Raw genomic sequence first — 25,028 nt, 5'->3', positions numbered from 1 at the left:
AACCGCAATCGCGATAGGCTACAATCCGACCTTTATCAAAGTCGGAAACGTGATGGTACGAATTTCTCCTCCTTACGCGAGGCGTCACTACGACGTTTCACCAGGCAACGCCGGTCAACTGCTGTTTGTGTATGAAAAATCGGTTGGAAACTTTCCTCGTGTTAGCACGTTGTAGGTGTCGCCACCGGCACCAACCTTGTGTGAATGCTCTGAAAAGCTAGTCATTTGCATATCACAGCATCTTCTTCCTGTCGGTTAAATTTCGCGTCTGTAGCACGTCATCTTCGTGGTGTAGCAGTTTTAATGGCCAGTAGTGTACAAATTAAACACTTTAGGTTCCTCCACAGTAACCTCTATATTATGGGGAATCGTCTTGGTTAGAATGACTGGACAATCCTTCAATACCAGGACCATAGAACATAAACAGAATGGCAAACTGGAACTGGTGTAGGAATCGGCTGTGGCGAAGCACGCTCTTTGTGAGAACGAGGATGCACTGACTGATCAAAAGGATCCGGACATCTATTAGTGAACATAAATAGTGTGTGTCCACCTTTCGTCTTTATGACGGCTTGAACTCTGCCCAGGGACAGGTTCAGTGAGATGCCTCTGTATCTGCGGAGGAATTTCAGACCATTCTTCCGGAAGAGGCGAAATCCTAGACGGTAATTAAGTTGGATGTTGGGCGCTGCGTTATAGAGGGAAGTCGACGTTCTAACTCGCCATAAGTGTGTTTCATTTGCTTCAGGTTGGGACTCTGGGTACGCTAGTCCATTTCAGCAATGTTATTGTCCACAAAGCACTTCCTCACAGATGCTGCTGTATGATAGGGTCTCAAGCTGATGTAATCATCGTCTCCGAATTATTTTTCTGTTGTTCCCAGTACACAAAACTGCCGTATCCTAACCACGAAAAATGCCCCTGTACAGTAACACCAACTCCTTCGTATTCACGGTTGGAACTATACACGGTGGCGGATAACGTTCTCCACGCATTCGACAGATCCAAAGACCCATCAGATTGCTAAGGAATATAGCGTGATTCGTCACTCGCGATGACTCGTTCCCAGTGGTGTCACCTTTAACGCCACCTCAAGTGTCGATTAGCACTGGTTACAGAAATGCGTGGCCGATGTGGAGCTGTTCGGCCATTGGTACCCCATGCTATTTAACTCCCTACTCACAGTCATTGTCCTGGAGGTAACCCTTCGGGACGGACGGATGATTCCTTCCGCTTGTTTTATGAAATATTTTACAACCACCCTCCGTCTCTGTCTGTCATTCAACAGTCGACTCCGGATTTATTAGGAGGATTATAATGTCCCCGATATATGTATTACTCAGGTGACATCGAATGACTACACGTTCGAAGTCACTAAGTTGTCCAGACTGACCCATTGTGCTCTAACTGCATCAGGATGTCGCATGTGCTCGGTTGAACACAACGGCCAAAAAGGGCAGCTGCCATCTGTGTATCTTGCTATAAAACACTGGAAAACTGCTATCCACTTCCTTTTGAGGGGTCACCTGAGACTATAATACATGACATAGCCGATCACAGGTACCGCCTGTATCAATGTCGATTTGACAAACTCGACGTTGATTTACGTGTGCCCCTAATTCTTCCGAACAGAGTTTTTTTCTACACGGTTGTCTCCATTTGTGTACCGTCAACGCCAGCAAGTGGGCGAGTTACCGAACACCAAGTAGCTGCTGTGTCTGCTGGTACACGAGAAGGAAGGATAACATTCCAGGTGGTGCATATTCATCCACCACTAGAATATAAGGAAAACCTATTTTAGCCGGCATGTGTGGCCGAGCGGTTCTAGGCGCTTCAGTCTGGAACCGTGCGACCGCTACAGTCGCAGGTTCGAATCCTGCCTCGGGCATGGATGTGTGTGATGTCGTTAGGTTAGGTTTAAGTAGCTCTAAGTTCTAGGGGACTCATGACCTCAGATGTTAAGTTCCATAGTGCACAGAGCCATTTGAAAACCTATTTTAAACACATCTTTAGTACGTAATTTCTTCCCAGTCTCACCGCAGACAGATCATAATGGTGTGTTCGAACCTAGATTTGGTAAGGACGCTATACATGCCTATTTCTCGAATATAAAACGTGTCTTTTCGGGTTTTTGGCAGTGTCATAAGGTTTTGAGGTAGATAGATGACTCGTGTGGTTCCCAATTGAAGGTTGAGGTTTCATTTCATATTTCGTAATTAGTGACATTAATAATGTCTAATAAAAATTAAGAAGTATAGGGCACATCATTGTTTACGTCAGGTAAATTCTAAAATTTTACGTAACTTCGTATTTCATGTGAAAAATAAAAATGAATACGAATCTATGTCTGTTTTTAAAACTCTGTATTTAGGCGGACGAGCACTGAAGTCCAATATTAGTCATACAAAATCGAATAAGACAGTAACCGAAGATTTCGTATGAATCTGAATTTTAGCGTATCAAGACACTTTTGTGAGAAAAAAACATGTAACTTCCTGGCAGATTAAAATTGTGTGCCGGATCGAGACTCGAACTCGGGACCATTCTGGAAAAAAACAAGTGTTTTAAGATGAAATAACGAAGTTAAGATAATATAATACGATAAATTACACAAATAGTGGTTGTAAAGTAATAAAACTAATTGTGACATTTTGTAATAAAGAAGCATTATGAACTGACTTTTGAGAAACTGTAAATATTTTGGCACTATAGAGCAGGGGGTGTTTTCTTGGTGTTAGTTGAACGTCTTTTCCCTTTTTTGTTTTATTGAAATTGAGTCCAAAAAGAGGTGAACAGAAGGCGCTGGGCAGCAAGACGTCAGTGACGCCGTATGGGGAATGCGCTGAAGTGAGAAAGGGAGTCAGATCATCCGTAGCTTTGCTGATCAACACTATACTGCTGCACGTGCGAAAGATCTCTTTAGCGAGGATCGTGTGCTGAGCCGGCACGTCCTTCACGCTTGGCGTCCCAGGTCACCCACCTCACTCCGTGTAATTATTATTGGTTGTGTGATTGCCTGAAGTCGCATGTCTAGCGCTATCGTCCGACAGCAATTTCTCACCATACCTACTGATGTGCTGTACAGTGCTGTGGGCAACAGTGTCCTTCCACTACAGGTATTGTCGATGAATGACGGCCAAAACGTTGACCATTTGTTATAAAAAAACATCGCCTTTACTAAAATCAGTTGTTACGCTAACTATTCCTTTTGTTTCATGTGAAACGCCATCTGTTTGTCAGTTTGTGCACTTTTATTTGGTTTCAATAAAATACGGTGCTGTTTTAAGCGTGTGTCAATTTTTACCTCTCTGCCTACTGTATTCCCTGAAATATTGAATTTTGAAATGTTTTTTGGGTCACGCTGCATCTACATCTTCAGTCACATGGATACTCTGCAAATCACATTTAAGTGCCTGGCAGAGGGTTCATCGAACCACCTTCACAATAATTCTCTATTATTTCAATCTCGTATAGCGCGCAGAAAGAACGAACGTCTATATCTTTCCGTGCGAGCTCTGATTTCCATTATTTTAACATGGTGATCGTTCCTCCGTATGTAGGTCGGTGTCAACAAGATATTTTCGCATTCAGAGGAGAAAGGTGGTGATTGTAATATCGTGAGAAGATTCTCCGCAACGAAAAACGCCTTCCTTTTAATGAAGTCCATCCCAAATCCTCTATCATTTCAGTGACCCCCCCCCCCCCCCTTATTTTGCGATAATAGAACACGTGCTGCAGTCAGGACCACAAGACTTGCATTTATTTAGTAATTTAAGTTTGTTCACTACTCCGCAGATATCTACTTGTGTGTTACTCATGTTGCCAGCTGTTCTTGACTCGAATTCTGAAATATTTACTTCGTCTTCTTTGAATTTCGGAAGGCTGAGTTTAGTAACTATGCTTTGGCAGCACTGTCTTCGGTAGTATCTCCATTGCTATCTCGCAGATTCTGTCTTGCCGCTGGCGTACTTTACATACGACCAGAATCTCTTTGGATTTTCTGGCAGATTTCGAGACAGTTTCGTTCTGAAAACTATTATAAGCATCTTGCATTGAAGCCTGCCCTAAATTTCGATCCTCTGTAAAAGATCGCTAATCTTGAAGATTTTCCGTCCGTTTAAATTTTGTTTGTCTTTTTCGTTGCTTCTGCAACAGTATTCTGACCCGTTTTGTGCACCATGGGGGACCAGTTCCGTCTTTTGTTAATATATTTAATATAAATCTCTCAATTACTATATACTATTCCTTTGAATTGAAGCGACATCTTGTCCACATTTACATTGTTAATTTGAAATGAGTGGAGAGTGTCTCACAGGAAGACGTAAAGTGAATTTTTACCTACTTTTTGAATAGATCTATTTTTCGTTTAGTTTTAGAGAATCTTGGGGTTCAATCGCGCTACGACAACCCTGTGTTCACTAATTCCTGTATCCGTTTTGATGGTCGTTGTTAACTCAGGATTAATTGTTGCTAAGAGGTCTGGTGTGTTTTTACAACCGTTTACTATTCGCGTGGGCTCATGAACTAATTGCTCGAAATAATTTTCAGAGAATGCGTTTCGGACAATTTCGGATGAGGTTTTATGCGTACCTCCGGAATTAAACATGTATTTTCGTCAACATATCGAGGGTAATTATAGGACGCTCAGCCTAGTTACTCACGCCTCTAAAATAGTAACCTCAATTATCCTGAAACGCATAGAACAAAAAGTCGAAGCTACACTCTCCGAAGACCAGTTTGGATTCCGGAAAGATAGAGGAACCAGAGAAGCAATATTTGCTCTAAAACTAATAATAGAGAAACGACTAGATAAGAACCTGACAACATACATAGATTTCGTAGATGTAGAGAAAGCCTTTGATAATGTTAAATGAGATAAGATGTTTGAGGCATTCAAAAAAGTAGGAATAGACCATAAAGATAGAAAAATGATATGGAACCTGTACAAAACCGAGACAGCAGTTTTCCGTGGACGGACAAAACAAGAAGAGGTGCAGACACTGAAAGGTGTCCGACAAGGTTTCTCACTATCCCCTGTTATCTTTAACGTATACATTTAAGAGGCGCTGAAAAAAGTAAGGGAAAACTCACAGACAGGTGTAGTAATTCATGGCCAACGAATAGATATGATAAGATATGCCGATGATATAGCTGTCTTGGCTGAAAGTGAAGATGATGTTGTAGTCCTACTGAATAGAATGGATAAAGTTATGGGGGAAGAATATAATATGAGAATTAATAAAACAAAAACAAAAGTAATGGCCTGCGACAAAAAAGATCAAGTGAAAGTCCAAATTCATGTAGGCAATGAACTGCTCGAACAAGTTGATAAATTTACTTATCTGGGCAGTAATATTACCAGGGATGGAAGGAGCAAGGCAGAAGTGAGAAGTAGAATTGCTCAAGCAAAGGCTGCTTTTAACAAGAAGAAAAACATCTTAACATCTAAGAGCATCAGCCTTGAAATCAGGAAAAGATTTTTGAAATCATATGTGTGGAGTGTTGCATGCTATGGGTGTGAAACATGGACTCTCGGGACAGAGGAAGACAAGAAGCTTAATTCTTTTGGAATGTGATGCTATAGACGCATGCTCAAAATAAAATGTATCGACAAGGTCACAAACGAAGTGGTTCTGGAAAGAGCAGGTGAGAAGAGAAGCTTCTGGAGTTTCGTTGTTAAAAGAAGAGTGCAATTTACAGGCCATCTATTAAGACATAAAGGACTCCTGAACACAATCATAGAGGGATATGTCGAGGGAAAAAGACCAAGAGGAAGACCACGACTGAGGTACATGGATCAAATCGTGAAAGATGTGGGATGTAACAACTATAAAGAAATGAAGAGAAAAGCTGAAAGACGCACAGAATGGAGACAAGCTGCCATTGTAGCTGTTGCAAACCAATCCTTGGATTGACCACTACAGAAGAAGAAGAAGAAGAAGAAGAAGAAGAAGAAGATCGAGGGTAAATTAAAGTCACCACCAATCATAATTGGGTGTGTCAGGTACGAATATTATATATTTTCATTTTGCAGAATTGAAGCTCAGAATTGTGAGAATTAATGTCTTGTTGACGAGTTAGCTCACTGACAGACACATTTCGCTAGGAAAGCTTAAGTATTTCAGTTTTACTTCTAGCACTGCTGCCTCCGCAGCTGGCGTGTTACGCTGTAAGTTAGCACCTGTGCTTTAAAAATTGGGGTAGGTGACGCCGGACGAGGTGGGTGTCGGAGTTATCTTGCCGACTCCCCACGTTAGCTTTCAGATGGTGCTTCTCATCAGTGTGCGAGACGAGTCCGGGGCCCGTGCCATGCTTCGCCGCTCCTCCCGGAGCGGTCGCAGTCTTCCACCAGCGGACTCTTCCTCTCGCCAGTTATTACATCCGGCCGCCAGCTTTAATTAGTAGAAAAATCTTTCCGGGCCGGTCTCCCCTCCTGCTGGCTACAAGAAAATTAACTTCTGCGCCGGCAGCGGCCTGGCTTCTGCGGGGGAGTGTTCTCCGCCTGATATCAGTAACTCCCGCCACGGGCAGGCGCATCGCACACGCCCGGCCTCAACTCTGGCACCTGCCAAAGAAGCGGAGGAAGCAAGCGAGGAACGACACGCGAAAAGAACCGACCCGGCATTCGCCTAAGGCAGTGGTGCACGACTCTGCAGTAATTACCTCCTGAGGTACGAAGCGAGATTTCGTGAGGGGTAAACACAGGAAGAGTTAGATTGTGGCTTCGTACTGATTCATAAGATTATTTAAAAATACATTATAAGAAAAAGAAGATGGGCCAAAAACGAATGATCCGAATGGGTGGGGAATGCGTAAATGTGATTTACAGGTACAGACAAAACAAGTGATCACAATTTCAGAAACGTTGGATGAAATTCTCGTATTCCAGAGAAAGTGCTGCACAGATTGAGAAAGTTAATAATTCGTTGATCCACCTGTGAGCCTTGTGCGGGTAGTTATTCGGCTTGGCATTGATTGGCAGAGCTGTTGGACGTCGTTCTGAGGGATATCGTGCCAAATTCTGTCCTGTTGGCGCGTTAGATCTTCAAAGTCTGGAGGCGGTTGGAGGACCCTTACAGCATAGCGGTACGTCGACGAGAATCTACGCCCCGTTTCGTTGCCCTTCATTGGAAGCCATCCTGGGCTTACATTTCGGCAAGATGATGCCCACCCACACACGGCAAGAGTTTCGACTGCTCGTCTTCGTGCTTGCCAATCCCTGTTTTGGGCAGCAAGTCGCCGGATTTCTCCCTAATTTGCAACGTTTGAATCATGATGGGCAGGGACATCCAACTAACTCGGGATTTTTGCGATCTAACACGCCAATTGGACAGAATTTGGTACGATATATCTCAGGACGACTATCAATGATAAGCCGCATAACTATTTGCATAAGAGCTAGAGGTGGACCAACGCATTATTGGTGTGCTCACTTTGTGAAGGTCTTTCTCTTGAATAAATGATCAAATTTTTCGGAGATTGTAGCAATTTGTTTGTATGTCATATCTACCGATTTCCATCCTAGTTGGATAATTCCTTCGTGGCACATTGTTTTTTTTATCTTATAGTGTACAGTCTAATGTTCATACGGTGCAGACATTCACGTCCGATATTTACAGCATTGCTGATTTTTGTTGTATGGGCGCTAGGTGTGTAAGGTATCCCCAAACTAACTCAGCTGTCCTGTGCTCTATCTGCTAAACGGTATCCGGACACTTACGAGTGGACTTTAAGATGAGATGTGACGGCCATTGGCAGTTTCGATGCCTTGAGCTCTTGTCGGAGCTCTTTGTGTCGCGAATGAATGTCTGCAGTCTGGCTGCCTATTCTTCCCCAAGAGTCGAGAAGGTATGGGATGTTGAACGCTTCGGTCTGCAGCGAAGTCGACGGTCCAACTCATCCCAAAAGTGTTCCGTTGTGTTGACAACCGGACTCCGTCAAGGGCAGTCAATTTCAGTTCAGAAAGCATTGCTTCACAGATTCTGCTTTATGACGTCTGCGTTGTCATCCTGATACAAGCAGTTTTAGTCTCCGAATTGTTCCTCTATTGCTGCAGTACACAAGGTTGTAAAATCTTTGCCGGCCGCGGTGGTCTAGTGGTTCTAGGCGCGCAGTCCGGAACCGCGCGACTGCTACGGATGGAGGTTCGAATCCTGCCTCGGGCATGGATGTGTGTGATGTCCTTAGGTTAGTTAGGTTTAAGTAGTTCTAAGTTCTAGGGGACTGATGACCACAGATGTTAAGTCCCATAGTGCTCAGAGCCAAAGCCATTTGTAAAATCTTTCACACACAGCATTTTCTTACGCACAATAAGGGACCTCATTGTAATGACCCAATTAAATAAAGACCGTAATATACATTTAAATACTCATTTTTAGAACATGGAGACAAGCATAAATTTTATTCATACTCGTATGTCTGCAAATTTCAGTTCATAGCAGAGTTTGAGATATTTAAAAGTAGGCGCCAGTATTCTGTGAATGTAACAAATAGCGCCATCCATTAGAAGCATAAAGAACTGTTTGCGGGAATGTAATTTTCCTGTCTGAAGGAACTTGTAAATTCTGATGTTATTTTCGCGTTTAATTCTTTGAACAGGTTAATTATGTAGAAGCCGTTAAGTATGTAATGAAAGCAAGTGCCGAACGTGTAAGTCACGCGAGCTGCACTTTCTAGGCAGACTTTTTTTGTAATAACTTTGAGTACAGCAGTTGCTTGTTGCGTAGTGAGCTCGGAAAACAACAGCAGCACGTGTTTGTGATGATAAAGCAATGCTCAAGACAAGTTTACCTGGAACATGGTAATATACGCGAATATTGGAAGAGGGGGAAGGTCACAGGAATCGTTGGTGTGGTGACATTTCCCTAACGTTAGCTGCCACTAAAACACGACCGCGACCACAACCACCCCGCTAAGTGAATCCTTACTTTGTAAAGTGTAAAGTGCAGTTTCCCTGGAAGAAAGAATCTTTTTGTTATCAATGTAGGCAATCATGTTTGTGGGATTCTGCCCACTCGTCTTATGTAGGGTGCCTAGGAAGCTGTTTTCTCGGATAGCTAGACAGCATTCATCTACATCATACTCCGCAAGCCACCTAATGGCGTGTGGCGGAGGGTACTTCCGGTACCACTATTTGATCCCTCCAACCCTGTTCCACTGAATGTTTGTCTGTAAGCCCACGTATTGGCTCTAATTGCTCGAATTTTTTCCTTGTGATCAATACGCGAGACGTATGCCGGGTGAAGTACTATGTTGTCTGACTCATCCTGAAAAGTGCTGTTCCGAAATTTCAATAGTAAAACTATCCGTGATGCACAACGCCTCTCTTGTAACGTCTGCCAGTGGAGTTTATCATCTACGTAACGCTCTCTCGCCAGCCAAACGACCCTGTGACGAACCGCGCCGCTCTTCGTTGGATCTTCTCTATCTCCTCTAACAGCCCTACCTGATAGGGTCCCACATAGATGAACAATACTCAAGAATCGGGCGAACAAGCGCCTTATAAGCCACTTCTTTCGTGGATGAGTTACATTTCCTTAAGATTCTTCCGATGAATCTGAGTCTTGTGTCTGCTTTGCCACTATCTGTTTTATATGGTCATTCCACTTAAGGTCGCTCTGTATAGCTACGCCTAGATATTTTACGGCAGACGCTGTCTCCAGCTATTTGTCATTAATAGTGTAGCTGTACAGTAGTGGATTTTTTCCCCCTATGAATGCACAATTTGTTACATATACAGTCCTGGAAATTGAAATAAGAACACCGTGAATTCATTGTCCCAGGAAGGGGAAACTTTATTGACACATTCCTGGGGTCAGATACATCACATGATCACACTGACAGAACCACAGGCACATAGACACAGGCAACAGAGCATGCACAATGTCGGCACTAGTACAGTGTATATCCACCTTTCACAGCAATGCAGGCTGCTATTCTCCCATGGAGACGATCGTAGAGATGCTGGATGTAGTCCTGTGGAACGGCTTGCCATGCCATTTCCACCTGGCGCCTCAGTTGGACCAGCGTTCGTGCTGGACGTGCAGACCGCGTGAGACGACGCTTCATCCAGTCCCAAACATGCTCAATGGGGGACAGATCCGGAGATCTTGCTGGCCAGGGTAGTTGACTTACACATTCTAGAGCACGTTGGGTGGCACGGGATACATGCGGACGTGCATTGTCCTGTTGGAACAGCAAGTTCCCTTGCCGGTCAAGGAATGGTAGAACGATGGGTTCGATGACGGTTTGGATGTACCGTGCACTATTCAGTGTCCCCTCGACGATCACCAGTGGTGTACGGCCAGTGTAAGAGATCGCTCCCCACACCATAATGCCTGAGCGGAAGACGGCCTAACGGTGTGCGGGACCGTAGCCCAGCTTCATGGAGACGGTTGCGAATGGTCCTCGCCGATACCCCAGGAGCAACAGTGTCCCTAATTTGCTGGGAAGTGGCGATGCGGTCCCCTACGGCACTGCGTAGGATCCTACGGTCTTGGCGTGCATCCGTGCGTCGCTGCGGTCCGGTCCCAGGTCGACGGGCACGTGCACCTTCCGCCGACCACTGCCGACAACATCGATGTACTGTGGAGACCTCACGCCCCACGTGTTGAGCAATTCGGCGGTACATCCACCCGGCCTCCCGCATGCCCACTATACGCCCTCGCTCAAAGTCCGTCAACTGCACATACGGTTCACGTCCACGCTGTCGCGGCATGCTACCAGTGTTAAAGACTGCGATGGAGCTCCGTATGCCACGGCAAACTGGCTGACACTGACGGCGGCGGTGCACAAATGCTGCGCAGCTAGCGCCATTCGACGGCCAACACCGCGGTTCCTGGTGTGTCCGCTGTGCCGTGCGTGTGATCATTGCTTGTACAGCCCTCTCGCAGTGTCCGGAGCAAGTATGGTGGGTCTGACACACGGGTGTCAATGTGTTCTTTTTTCCATTTCCAGGAGTGTATATTGTGAAAAGCAATGGTCTCATAACACTCACCTGTGGCACGCCAGAGTTTACTTTAACGTCTGTAGACGTCTCTCCATTGATAACAACATGCTGTGTTCTGTTTGCTAAGAACTCTTCAATCCAGCCACACAGCTGGTCTGATATTCCGTAGGCTCTTACTTTATCAGGCGACAGTGCGGAACTGTATCGAACGCCTTCCGGAAGTCAAGGAAAATAGCATCTACCTGGGAGCCTGTATCTATTATTTTCTGGGTCTCATGAACAAATAAAGCGAGTTGGGTCTCACACGATCGCTGTTCCCGGAATCCATGTTGATTCCTACAGAGTAGATTCTGGGTTTCCAGAAATGACATGATACGCGAGCAAAAAACATGTTCTAAAATTCTACAACAGATCGATGTCAGAGATATAGATCTATAGTTTTGCGCATCTGCTCGACGACCCTTCTTGAAGACTGGGACTACCTGTGTTTTTTTCCAGTCATTTGGAACCTTCCGTTCCTCTAGAGACTTCCGGTACACGGCTGTTGGAAGGGGGGCAAGTTCTTTCGCGTACTCTGTGTAGAATCGAATTGGTATCCCGTGAGGTCCAGTGGACTTTCCTCTGTTGAGTGATTTCAGTTGCTTTTCTATTCCTTGGACACTTATTTCGATGTCAGCCATTTTTTCGTTTGTGCGAGGATTTAGAGAAGGAACTGCAGTGCGGTCTTCCTCTGTGAAACAGCTTTGGAAAAAGGTGTTTAGTATTTCAGCTTTGCGCGTGTCACCCTCTGTTTAAATGCCATCATCATCCCAGAGTGTCTGGATATGCTGTTTCGAGCCACTTACTGATTTAACGTAAGACCAGAACCTCCTAGGAATTTCTGTCAAGTCGGTACATAGAATTTTACTTTCGAATCCACTGAACGCTTCACGCTTAGCCCTCCATACGCTAACTTTGACATCATTTAGCTTCTGTTTGTCTGAGAGGTTTTGGCTGCGTTTAAACCTGCAGTGAAGCTCTCTTTGCTTTCGCAGTAGTTTCCTAATTTTGTTGTTGAACCACGGTGGGTTTTTCCCGTCCCTCACTGTTTTACTCGGCACGTGCCTGTCTAAAACTTATTTTACGATTGCCTTGAACTTTTTCCATAAACACTCAACATTGTCAGTGTCGGAACAGAAATTTTCGTTTTGATCTGTTAGGTAGTCTGAAATCTGCCTTCTATTACTCTTGCTAAACAGATAAACCTTCCTCCCTTTTTTTATATTCCTATTTAATCGAGGCAGTGGTTATCATCCCAGTTCGGCATGAGATCCCGCAGTTAAGAAGATTCGGCAGGAACTTTCTGGTCAGAAGGGGACCGGTCATGGAATGAAGGAAGACCAGGACTCGACGCCCGCACTGGAGCCGCAACGCGCGTCTCTCCCCTCCCCCCGTTCGCAACGGTGGCGCCGAGCGATTCCGCTGGCGCGTGACTGGCCGGCAGGGGCGGCTATAAAGAAACGCGGCAGACAGCATCCCGACACTTCGCCTGAAGATCATGTGTACGGAATCCATTGAAACATTGCAACAAGACGATGACGGCGCCACTCGGCTGCTAACCTGAGATTGTTTCCTATCTGGGATCTCACTGACTGGAATAGAGTTGTCTTCGGTGCTAAGACCCGCTTCGATTTCAACTCCGATGACCAGCGAAGACTTGTGTGGAGACGCCTTGGACAGCAGTGGGATACAAAACTGACTGTCGCCCGGCATGGAGCCCGACAACCGGGAGTGATGATCTGGGGTGCTATTTATTTTCGTAGACACCCTTAAGGCACAAATATTCTACGTCCCGTTTTGTTACCCTTCACGGTAAGCCATCCTGGGCTTATATTTCAGCAAGATAATGCCAGCCTGCACACGGCGAGAGATTCTACTGCTTACCTTTATGCTTTCCAGAACCTACCATGGCCAGCAAGATCGCCGAATCTCTCCCCAATTCGGAATTTTGACGATCTAACGCGTCAGTTGTACAGAATATGTTACAATATACTTTAGGACATTCAACAATGCTATCAATGACAAGCTGAATAACTGCTTGCAGAAGCGCCGGGGGTGGACCAATGCGTTATTGACTTGCGAAGTTTGTGAAGTTCTTTCTCCTGAATAACGTCCAATGTTTCTGAAATTGTAAGCACATCTATAGATTTCAGTCCCATTCGGACAATTCCTTCGTGGTGCGTCGTTTTTTTTCGTCTTATAGTGTATACAAGACAAACACCGTAGGTGTCAACAGACTTCCCTGAGGCACACCCGAAGTTACATCCAAATCTGTCGATGATTTTCCATCCTAGATAACAAGCTTCGTCGCCGGCCGTTGTAGCCGAGCGGTTCTAGGCGCTTCAGTCTAGAACAGCGCGACCGCTGCGGTCGTAGGTTCGAATCCTGCCGCGGGCATGGATGTGCGTGACGTCCTTAGGTTAGTTAGGTTTAAGTAGTTCTTAAAGTTCTAGGGGACTGATGACCTCAGATGTTAAGTCCCATAGTGCTCAAAGACATTTGAACCATTTTTTTAACAAGCTTCGTCCTCCTCAGCAGGAGATCCTCAGTCGAGTCACAAATCTCGCTTGATACCACACACTATAGTACTTTAGATAATAGGCGTAAATGTGGTACAGAGTCAAATGCTATTAGAAAATCGAGAAATGCCGCCTCCATATCACTGTATCACTCACTGCACTAGCGCGGGCTTGTAGGCGCGGCGCGAGGCGGACAGCTACCCTTCTTCCCACCTCACCTCACACAGAACGGCCCTCCCATAAATCGTGGGCGTAATAACGTGTCCCACTTTGGCCGCTACCAGCGCATAATATTTTTCGCGCGCTCCGCCCCGCCAGCAACTTTTTCAGCGTCCCTAATTCCGGCGGCCGACGCTGCAGCTTAGGCGTTTCTGCTGATTAAACAGCGCTGTTTCGTCTTGCCAACGTGGCGGAAAGAAAATGCCCGTTCCCGGGGAAGTACCTCCCTCTCCGCTTTTCGCCTGGCGCAGCAACGGGAATCTCCGAGTCTGTCCGCCGGTGCTTTTAGCGGCACTGCGCGGCCCGCTGCCGAATTATTACGGCGCCGGGACTTCCCCGCGATCTCGAATCCCATATCAGAGTTCCGCCGCGCTGCGCTCTTTTGCATACTGCGTATCCCTGGGCAAGCGCGAAGATTATTTTCGGAGACTTTCACTCCTGAACGAGTCAGGACTACCTACACCGGCGATTTCCACAATGGTACGCATATCCATAAATCACTCCGAAGTACGCGGTGGAGAGTAGCTCTTACCAAATATAAGGCTTTAAAAACTGCTATATGTATAGACATTAGGTCCCAGGCAGAAATTTGAACAACGTGGTTCGTGACATCCGGTTCAAATCGCACTTTGCCTAACGGCTTCCAGGCACAATACAAATTTCATTTTCACTATCGAATGTAATTATTGACCGAATTTAAAAACTTATAATGCTGTCATATTCTATTCATTAAGAGGTATGAGAGCTGTGGCTGTAAAATGACGTCACTGATGATGTCCAAGAGTAAGTACAAATCCACCAAAGATGAACGACCAATAGCTGTGAAGTGTGAAACCGCCTCAGTCGAATACGGCAACTGTGGTGTCTGTAGACAAATCATTGTGGCCGGTGGCCTTCGTTTGTGTAAGAGCTGTTTCCCGGAAAAGTTTGCCTCGGGCATGGATGTGTGTGATGTCTTTAGGTTGGTTAGGTTTAAGTAATTCTAAGTTATAGGGGACTGATGCCTTCAGATGTTAAGTCCCATAGTGCTCAGAGCCATTTGAACCGGAAAAATTACAAGCGTAATAAAAGAGCAACGAACTGTCGTGAAGTTTCATGTGAAACTTGGAAAAACTGCTACTGAAACCTACATTTTAGTAAAATAAATGTATAGCGAAGATTATCACCTACGCTGGTTTTTGAGTGGTTTAAGCGTTTTCGAGGTGGCCGAGGAGACTTTGAAGATACTGACGCCCGGGACGCCCTTCAACAGCAAAAAAAGGAAGAAAATATTGAAAAAGCAGATAATCTGATTTGATATGACCGTCAGCTGAGTATGCGATCGATTGCTAAAAATTGTAAGAATCGACGGCACATTTACAAAAACAGACTGACATCAGAAAGTGTGTGCGAAACTGGTGCCGAAAATTCTCACGATCGAACTATAAGAAGCTCGTAAAAATGTTTGTACTAACACTCTGAGTACCACTGAAAATGAATGTAATTTCTCGGAAATAACATGTGACGAATCTTGGTTTTTTACTTATGATCCAGAAACTAAGCGTCAATCCGTACACTGGAAGGGCCCAACTTCACCGAGAGCGAAAAGAGCTCGAAAGAGCAAATCAAGATTCAAAGCGATGACTGTTTTTTTCGAAATTCATGGAATTTTGTATCTTCATACGGTTCCTGAAGGTCAAACTATTAATCGACATTACTAACGAGGTTCTTGCTCAACCTCCAAGAAAAAAAAGACTCGAATTGTGGAAGAACAAGTCACGGGTTCTGTCTCAAGACAACGCAGCAGCTGATACCGCATTGTCTGTTGCGGGGTCTGTAGCGAAGTACAGCATCCCTCCCCCACTCTATTTGCCTGACCTAGCACCATGTGACTTACTTATCCCCTAAGGTCAAATCTGCATTAAAAGAAACAACATTTCAGGACCTTGGAGTAACGAGAAGAAAAGCTACATGCGTTCTGGAGGAGCTCACAGAGGAAGACTTGCAAGGACTGTTTCCAGCAATGGAAAATTCGCCTGGAGCGTTGTACCGATAGAGGAGGAATATGTTGAGGGTGACAGTAACTAAATAGGTATGTTTTGGAAATGTTTTGCAGCTATAGTTCCGTTATTTTGTAACCACAGCTGGTACTCTCACGTTGAAGATTTAACACAGTAACACAAGTAAAATTACGGTTGAAAACTGGGTATATTTCGTATATCCATCTTCTGTTTCGGATGGCGAGTGAGACAACGGCTGATTAGTACATCAGAATTAATGGTAAGGCCTTCAGATTAGTGTTTGAACCACTTTATTCAAATGTACGTGTGTCGGTGACACACTCCACTGACGTGGGGCTCTTCTGCTGGCCAACCGACGGTACAGTGTGGCACCGAAATAGGTCGCATTTGAATAAAGATGTTGACACACACACACACACACACACACACACACACACACACACACACACACAAACCTGAAGGTGTTACCACTAATTCTCATTACTGTGTATATATCTTGAGGCAGCGTTCTTCCAGGCCAGCAAAGTAACTTTATCCAGATTACATTCGTCCGGTATTCGAAAACGACAGCACTTTCAATAAACTTACATATAATTTCAAACGATTTCTAAGCTTTTTTTCTATCTTAGACGCTTAGCATCAGTTAACTAGCACACTCATTTGTAAATTAATCAGACGTTTGAAGCTGTTTTATACGTGAGAGTTCGATGCCTTACAGAATGTTTTTTTAGTAAGTAATGCTATCTTCTAACTCTAAGTAGATCGCGTTTTTACCACGCAGGGCAAATGTCCTTGATGGATTTGTTACGTTACATCCAATCACCAGTCCACATTCGAAGTCACTGAGCTGTCCTGGCCGACCCATTCTGCTCAATGCTACTCTGCTGACAACAAGATACTTGCCGCCTCCTTTTATACTGTAGGGTTAGCCTCTAGTGACAACTAGTTCTTAGTTATGCATTACGCAATGGTGGCCGGATACTTTTGATCAGTTAGTGTATATCATGCGAAAGGTCCATGACGAAAATCAAAGAAACTTCAATTCAAATGGAGATTTTCCCACTGTTGTTATCCCTATACAATCTTCGCAAAAGAGAGACGGGACGGGGAACGACGGTGGTGCGAGGACTATCCTCCACAACACAACAGTCTAGTGGCTTTCAGTGTGCAGCAGGTGCAGATCTCAAGGTATCTTGACAGAATACCGAACCGTTTCCCGCGGTGCGATAGCCACAACCTCACTGTTTGGATGGTTGTAAACCGGAGACAGAAGAAACGAGCGGAAGTTAACGGTTTCCTGATTGGCACTGCGTCACCGTTGTCACACACATTCCAGTTTTATCGAGAAGTGTCAATTGAAGCATCTGTGTTTACTGATGAATAACGATCCTGTAAAATACGACGGAACATTGTTTGTATTTAATCATAAACTGCCTGCTGAAAAATAAACAGAACTCCCGTAAAAATGTTAATTTGTAGTATATGGAGAGCGGAGGGATATAAATTACAATTTCATGAATGTGAAGAAAAAAATAGAAAAAATAGTCAGCGCGATGCTGTCGTTCTATTCCGTTCGTTGTACACAACGTCGTAAGGGCAGTATGCGCATTGTATTTCCGTAGCATAATTTATAGAAAATAATTAATTATCGCATTAACGTTTACAAAGTCACCAAACAATAATGAAGTAGCGTCAAGCAAATAACGCTGACGAAAAGTGAGAGCCATTGCTCACTAGATCTCAAAATGATGACACACTGCGGGATAGTCTTTCCCATTGACGACTGGGAGCAGTTACACTCATTGTACACAACTTTCATTTGCCGCCTGTAAAACATAATTGAGTGTAATGCGTAACTAGTATGTCTTTTCATCGTAACCACATACTTGTAACTGACATTATTATACAAATATTAATCTGAAAGCAATATTATAGAAGATGTAACAAAAAGGTATGGCCAGACTTTGAGAAAACATTCACCAGATGAAGTAAATGTGTTACGTGGGAAACGCTTTGTTCCCATCTTAGAGCAAAGTTTCTGCTTCCCTTCATAATTTCCTCAATCGTGGGTAACCCACAGAAATAGATCGTACCAGCGTTAGATGAAACATTTTCTTACATAAAATATTCAAAATACGCAGCTGGTTACGTTTGGTTAGAATGTACAGCAAGCTGTAATTCTTACGTTTACTTCCGGCGTTGCCTGTGTTGACGTAACTCCATACCGAGCGAGGTGGCGCAGTGGTTAGCACACTGGACTCGCATTCGGGAGGACGACGGTTCAATCCCGTCTCCGGCCATCCAGATTTAGGTTTTCCGTGATTTCCCTAAATCGTTTCAGGCAAATGCCGGGATGGTTCCTTTGAAAGGGCACGGCCGATTTCCTTCCCAATCCTTCCCTAACCCGAGCCTGCGCTCCGTCTCTAATGACCTCGTTGTCGACGGGACGTTAAACACACTAACCACCAACCACCACGTAACTCCATTGCTCTGCTAACACCAAGCACGTAGCATCAGCTGTTTAGTGTACTTCAAGGACTTGGTTCAAATGGCTCTGAGCACTATGGGACTTATCTGCTGCGGTCATCAGTCCCCTAGAACTTAGAACTACTTAAACCTAACTAACCTAAGGACATCACACACATCCATGCCCGAGGCAGGATTCGAACCTGCGACCCATAGCGGTCGCGCGGTTCCAGACTGTAGCGCCTAGAACCCCTCGACACGGACTTTGTTTCCGGCACAGTGCAGTAGAAGTTTACTCAAATGCGGAGTTGCTGTACGGATTAGCAGATGGTAATGGCCGTAGCGCTCAACATTTGTATCGGGAAAGATTTCCAGGTCGTCGGTGCCCCGACAGGAGGCTGTTCGAAGCAGCTGATCGTCGTCTTATGGAAAATGGGACACTTAAGTCTACTAGTCGCGACTGGGGGAGGCGTAGAAAGACGAGGACACCTCAGCTAGAGGAGGAATTTTTGCGTACAACTGACGACAACCTTAGTGTCAGCGTAAGGCAGGTAGGTGCAACAAGTACTGTTGATCACATGACTGGAGAGTGCTACATGGGAGCCTAATGTATACTTACCAGGCACTACCAGCAGATGATTTTCCAGCACTGGTACACAAATGGGAATGATTTCAGAAAAGTTGTACCACCTATTAAAACGAAGGAGGTTCGCAAATTGAACAAGTCAATAACGCGTTGGTTCACCTGCAGACCTTATGCAAGCAGTTTTTCGGCTTGGCATTGATAGAGGCGCTGGATGTCGTCGTGAGGGATATCGTGACGAAGTTTGTCCAGTTCACGCTTTAGAGCGTCAAAATCCCAAGTAGAATATCGTCTGCGTAATGCTTTGATACAAGGATGACAACGAAAGGGGTCCTGTAATGAAAAGAAATGGCTCCACAGACCAACATGCATGGTTGTCGGGCCGTACGGCGGGCGAAAGTCAGGATGGGATGCCAACGCTGTCGGGGGTTCTCCATACACGTCTTCACTGGTCATTGGGACTAAATTCGAATCAGGATTCTGCACGGAAGACAATTCTACTCCAGTCAATGAGATTCTAGTTCGAAGTCATGTGTGAGACGTTGCAGATAATGGTGGGATACCAATCTGACTGTCGCCCGCCTTACAGCCGTACACCAGGCGTAACGGTCTTGGGTACCATTGCATCACATAGCGGGGCCCCTTTCTTGTCATCAGCGACACCCTTACAACACAGCGATACGTCGACGATAATCTACAACCCGTTTTGTTGCCCTTTGTGCAAACTATCCTCGGCTGACATTTCAGCACGATATTGCCCGTCCACACACTGCCGAAGTTTCTATTGCTTGTCTTTGTGCTTGCCAAACACAACCTGGCCAGAAAAGTCGCTAGATCTCTTCCCAGTTGCGAACGTTGGAGACTTATGGGCAGGGCCATCTAACCAGATCGGGATTTTGACAACGCGCTAATTGGCCAGAATTTGGCGCGATATCGCTCAAGAGGATCTCCAACAGCCGTATAAATCAATGCCAAGCCGAACAACGACTTTCATTAGGGCCAGACGTGGACTAACGCGTTATTGGCGGCTCGATTTGTGAAGCTCTTTCTCTTCAATAAATCATGCAGTTTTTTTGAGAGTGTAATGATTGCTTGTCTGTACATGGACATCACATCTACCTATATTCGTCTCATTAGGATACTTTCTTCATGGTGTGTCGTATTTTTTCTCTTACAGTGTATCGTAAATAACGTACGCAAATATGGCGCCAAGTGATATCGAACCGGAGTTAGTTCTATATTGTACTACTCAGCACAGTACTGCATTACTGTACTTCACTTACTTTAAAATGTTCACGGATGAGCCCTCGTCTGCGGCCTGGAGATATACGAAGGACATAGATTCATCTCGTGTAGTCACACATCGCATGTGATTTTCTTCACCACATTAGTTAATGTGCGATAGCACACCCACTAGGTATGGCAGTAGAACGATACAAAAATTATGATCACTTAATGAAGACATTTAGCTGTACCAGTTCTATAAAGAATGACGAATGGAAGGAAACCAACATGCAGTTGATCCACCTGTAGACGAGGGTGGCTGCCGATGCACTACATTACCGAATATGCCCAACTGAGGGATTCACAATACCACCGACAGGGGTCAGTGCGCCATATGCAGAGGACCTTGCAATACATATCACATCATCCAGTGTCACGGTCTTTTATGCAAATGATGATAATTTTATTTAAGTAATTAATAAGTTGTACACATTGTGTTTAATAAAATCTTTAAAAAATTTAAATGGAACCGCGCGACCGCTACGGTGGCAGGTTCGAATCCTGCCTCGGGAATGGATGTGTGTGATGTCCTTAGGTTAGTTAGGTTTAAGTAGTTCTAAGTTCTAGGGGACTGATGACCTCAGAAGTTAAGTCCCATAGTGCTCAGAGCCATTAAAAAATTTAAACACTTTTTTCCACTCATTTCAGTGTTATAACATTAATTGATGTTCCTTTATCTGCAATTGGGACTTTATTCAGTATATCTGTATATTTGAGTTTGTCACTTATTCACATAACGTTTTAATCACCACACGTCTTTAATCCTATTCGTAGCTTGATTATAATCACAGTCACTAAGCGAGCAACCATTTACGACGCCCGAATGTATGAGAGGAATCTGACGCCTGCGTTACAAGCAGGACAGGAGACACTGCAAATGGTGCCTAAAGGATGTGCCCCCTAGTGTGGTATTTGAGAAACTCGTACCCAGACATGAACTTGCCCAAGTGTACTGTATAACGCAGTTCTCCAGTTGACACGGCCTTTGTCTCAAACTCTGAGCATCCTATCCATGACTGCAAATCGATGAGGGGAAATATCAGTGCAGGGCGATCACCTGTCTCTGTGGCGAAGTGGTGATTCACTGGGGTATTGCTGCTCACTGCTTGCCGCCGTCCAGCATTGAACTGGAGAGCGGTTTACTGCTCTTCGGGCCAGTCTGTCCATTACTGAATCTTCCTGGCAGATAAAATCTTTGTCCTGGACCAAGAATAGAACTTGGAACCTTTCCCTTTCGTGGCTAATTGCTCTACCGACTGAGATATCCGAACCCGACTCCCGACCTGTTTACGAAGTCTTACTTCCCTCAGTATCGCATCTACAATCTTACAAACTGTGTAGAAGTTCTCCTGCAAACCTTCGGGCGGATCTTGAGTCGTGCTTGGATAGCTGTCATTAGAGTACTTGTCCGTGAGTAGCAAAGATGCCAGCTTCGAATTCCACTCCGCCACACAGTTTTAATCTGCCAGGAAGATTCATGCCAATGAATACATCTTTCATTCTGAGTATCCGTTATCTTTATGCGACTCCCCGTCACGAAGACGACGGTTGACTCTGGGAGTGCCGCACCAAAACGAGGTTGACACTGTACACCCTTGACAAGGCGATTCGTGAAGAGCTCAGTGCATGTACGGCCTCGAAGGCGGACTGTCCCATCCTTCGGCTTGCCGCGACCTGGGCACACCTAAATGCGCTGACATCACACATCTTACCCATCCTCCCTTGAATTTCATGTGACGACCAGTTGGTGGTATGATGACGTCCCAGAAACGTGTCATTCCGCTTGAGAACATTAAGAGAGGTCTTAGAACAATGGTTTTGTAACTCCTAATAAATTATATCTTTGTCTTTTTGTGTAGATTAAATATTTCCTGTCTGTTTTATCTTACACTATGTAATAAAACGTATCCGGACACCCCCAAAAACATAAGTTTTTCATATAGGTGCATTGTGCTGCCAACTTGCCAGGTGCTCCATATCAGCGACCTCAGTAGTCATTAGACATGGTGAGAGAGCAGAATGGGGTGCTTCGCGGAACTCACGAACTTCGAACTTGGTAAGGTGCTTGGGTGTCACTTGTGTCGTATGTCTGTATGTGAGATTTCCACACTCCTAAACATCCCTAGGTCCAATGTTTCCGATGTGATAGTGAAGTGGAAATGTGGACAGGTACAGTACAAAAGCGTACTGGCCGACCTCGTCTGTTGACTGACAGACTGCCGACAGTTGAAGAGGGTCGTAATGTGTAATAGGCAGACGTCTATCCAGACAATCACACAGGAATTCCAAACTGTATCAGGATCCACTGCAAGTACTATGGCAGTTAGGCGGGAGGTGAGAAAACTTGGATTTCATGGTCGTGCGGCTGCTCATAGGCCACACGTCACGCCGGTAAACGCCAAACGACGCTTCGCTTGGTGTAAGGAGCGTAAACATTGTACGATTGAACAGTGGAAAAAAGTTGTGTGCAGTGACGAATCACGGTACACAATGTGGCGATCCGATGTCAGGGTGTGGGTATGGAGAATGTCCGGTGAACGTCATCTGCCAGCGTTTGTAGTGCCAACAGTAAAATTCGGAGATGGTGGTGTTACGGTGTGGTCGTATTTTTCATGGAGGGGGCTTGCACCCCTTGTTTTGCGTGGCACAATCACAGCATAGGTCTACATTGATGTTTTAAGAATCTTCTTGCTTCCCAATGTTCAGGAGCAATTCGGGGATGGCGATTGCATCTTTCAACACGATCGAGCACATGTTCATAATGCACGGCGTGTAGCGGAGTGGTTACACTACAATAACATCCTTGTAATGGCCTACACAGGTCCTGACCTGAATCCTATAGAATACCTTTGGGATGTTTTTGAACGCCGACTTCGTGTCAGCCCTCACCGACCGATATCGATACTTCTCCTCAATGCAGCACTCCGTGAAGAATGGGCTGCCATTCCCCAAGAAACCTTCCAGCACCTAATTGGACGTATATTGAACTCAAAGATTAGTTCTATTTTTTAATATACTCTGCTCATTATATCGTAAATTTTGAGGTAGGGTGGGAGCTACTTATTCATTAGTACTAGTAGGTCTTGTTAAAACACACACACACACACACACACACACACACACACACACACACACACACACACGTACAAGCGCTCTTACTTAAACTCTGTTCCTCATTTTCACACTAGCTGTTTGTAACATCCAGTCTCTTTCAAATGACCTAAGTTTCACTCCGTTTCTCTTACTGCCTCCTTCTCACATTCACACTTTCTCAAAGTCTGCCTGTTTCTCCTTCGCTAACACTCCCCCGTCCTTCCTCCTCATATCTCTCTCTCTCTCTCTCTCTCTCTCTCTCTCTCTCTCTCTCTCTCACACACACACACACACACACACACACACACACACACACACACTTTCACTAACACTCATTGACTCTTCTGCCCCACCCCCAAAGTGCCTCCCGTCTCTGATTTACACATGAGTGTATTTTCTGTGTATGATTTAACAATATCACAGTGTTATTTAATTCTCTAGGTGCCTCAAACTTCCCCATTAGTATCCGTTTTCTTGGTGAATTTTGCACATGTCGCATGAAGTGCATCTCAGCATATGATTTAAGGAATCAATTACATAAGAGGGGCAAGTATCTACAGTTTCACTTATAACTGCGAAAATGCATGACGCTAAGTAAAATATTTTCGAGGGTTAACGTAAGGTCGTGAAATTACAAGGACGATAAAGAAGATAGATGGGAACAAGCAGTGCTGCCAACTTACCGGCATAGTTTGACTGCCGTGGAGCGTACTTATCGCTGTCTGCGCCTCTTGATGTGAACTGAATTTCACGAAAGCGCAGCCTGTAAAACAGAAGAGAACGAGACAACGAGCGTTAGCTGCCAGAATACGAGAAATTTCCATGAAATATATTACTGTCTCACATTTAGTTATAACAGAAATTACACGACTACAGGTTGCAAGTCCATATTTTTTAGCAAAGAGTAAAACAAAGATCATAAAAGTTGGCATACGTTATGCTGGTATGTGTCTTTCCAGACTTACGTAATTAAGTATTAAAGATTATAGCTACGAATATACTGTCAATGGTTCTCTACCCACACAATAGAGCACAGGCAACGATAACACACAGTAAACCGTTAAGGGCATTTAAACAAGATTTTCAAGAAGTGATCGTAATCACTGACGCACTATGCTGGACTCAAATTGTTCGACAGAAACGGAAACAGAATTGCGCGTATCACAAGGTGGCGTAGTAGTGCCGCTTATGTCGTCAAGATACGTGCGCGATATGTGATAAAGTATCAGTAAGACTCCCAGTTTACTGGTGGTGTTGCCATCCATAGGAAAATATTTTCTCTGTATTATTGTGTGGATATGCAAAATGAGTGGAGCTGAATTTTCGCTTGGAGTACTGAGTACAAATATGGATAATGTTCTTAACAAAGAGCCTGACATCACCCAACGTAAAGATTTGCAGTAAAGTAATAACAACATTCATCTATTTACACAGAAATAAAAAAAATAGAGATCTAGTAAAAGAATCCTAAAAAAATGTAATCCACCTAGGAACTAGGTAATTTAAAAATACGAATCTTCAGTACTGATCGTGGGTTTAGGACCCGTATCAGGTGAGACTTACAGTGTTTCTTCGAGTTTTCGTTAGGTAACTCCATCCAGGCATTAAAAGAGTGGCGTCATGCATTATGGATAGCTTTACGCTAGAAATGCGAAGGGCTTTCGTCCCAGGGGTAGTTAGGCAACGTATTACTTCCTTCCACATTGACCTCGCAAAATGCCCACGCGGAGAAAATCAGAGGTATTAGTGTTCATGTAGAGCAGAGTTACTGGCTTCGGCCTCACATTTCCCTACTACGTGCATTTCCATCCCCTGTGCATAGTTTAGGAATTCGAACTCACCCTACAATTCGCTCTGTACTGGTACTTTTTCCTACC

At 44.6% G+C, this 25,028-nt stretch overlaps 1 protein-coding gene across 1 annotated transcript in view; it reads right to left on the bottom strand.

The window, feature by feature from the left end:
- Nucleotides 1–25,028, bottom strand: part of LOC126427967 (CUGBP Elav-like family member 4) — a 222,103-nt gene that overhangs the window by 174,106 nt on the left and 22,969 nt on the right. The window contains exon 3 of the mRNA XM_050089854.1: nucleotides 23,835–23,914. Coding sequence (XP_049945811.1) covers nucleotides 23,835–23,914 — 80 coding nt within the window. The remainder of the gene's footprint in view (nucleotides 1–23,834; nucleotides 23,915–25,028) is intronic.

The sequence above is a fragment of the Schistocerca serialis genome, chromosome 12 (genome assembly GCF_023864345.2).
Source record: "Schistocerca serialis cubense isolate TAMUIC-IGC-003099 chromosome 12, iqSchSeri2.2, whole genome shotgun sequence".
NCBI classification, from domain to species: domain Eukaryota; kingdom Metazoa; phylum Arthropoda; class Insecta; order Orthoptera; family Acrididae; genus Schistocerca; species Schistocerca serialis.
The sequence above is the reverse complement of the archived record's forward strand: the minus strand, read 5'-3'. Positions and strand labels throughout refer to the sequence as shown.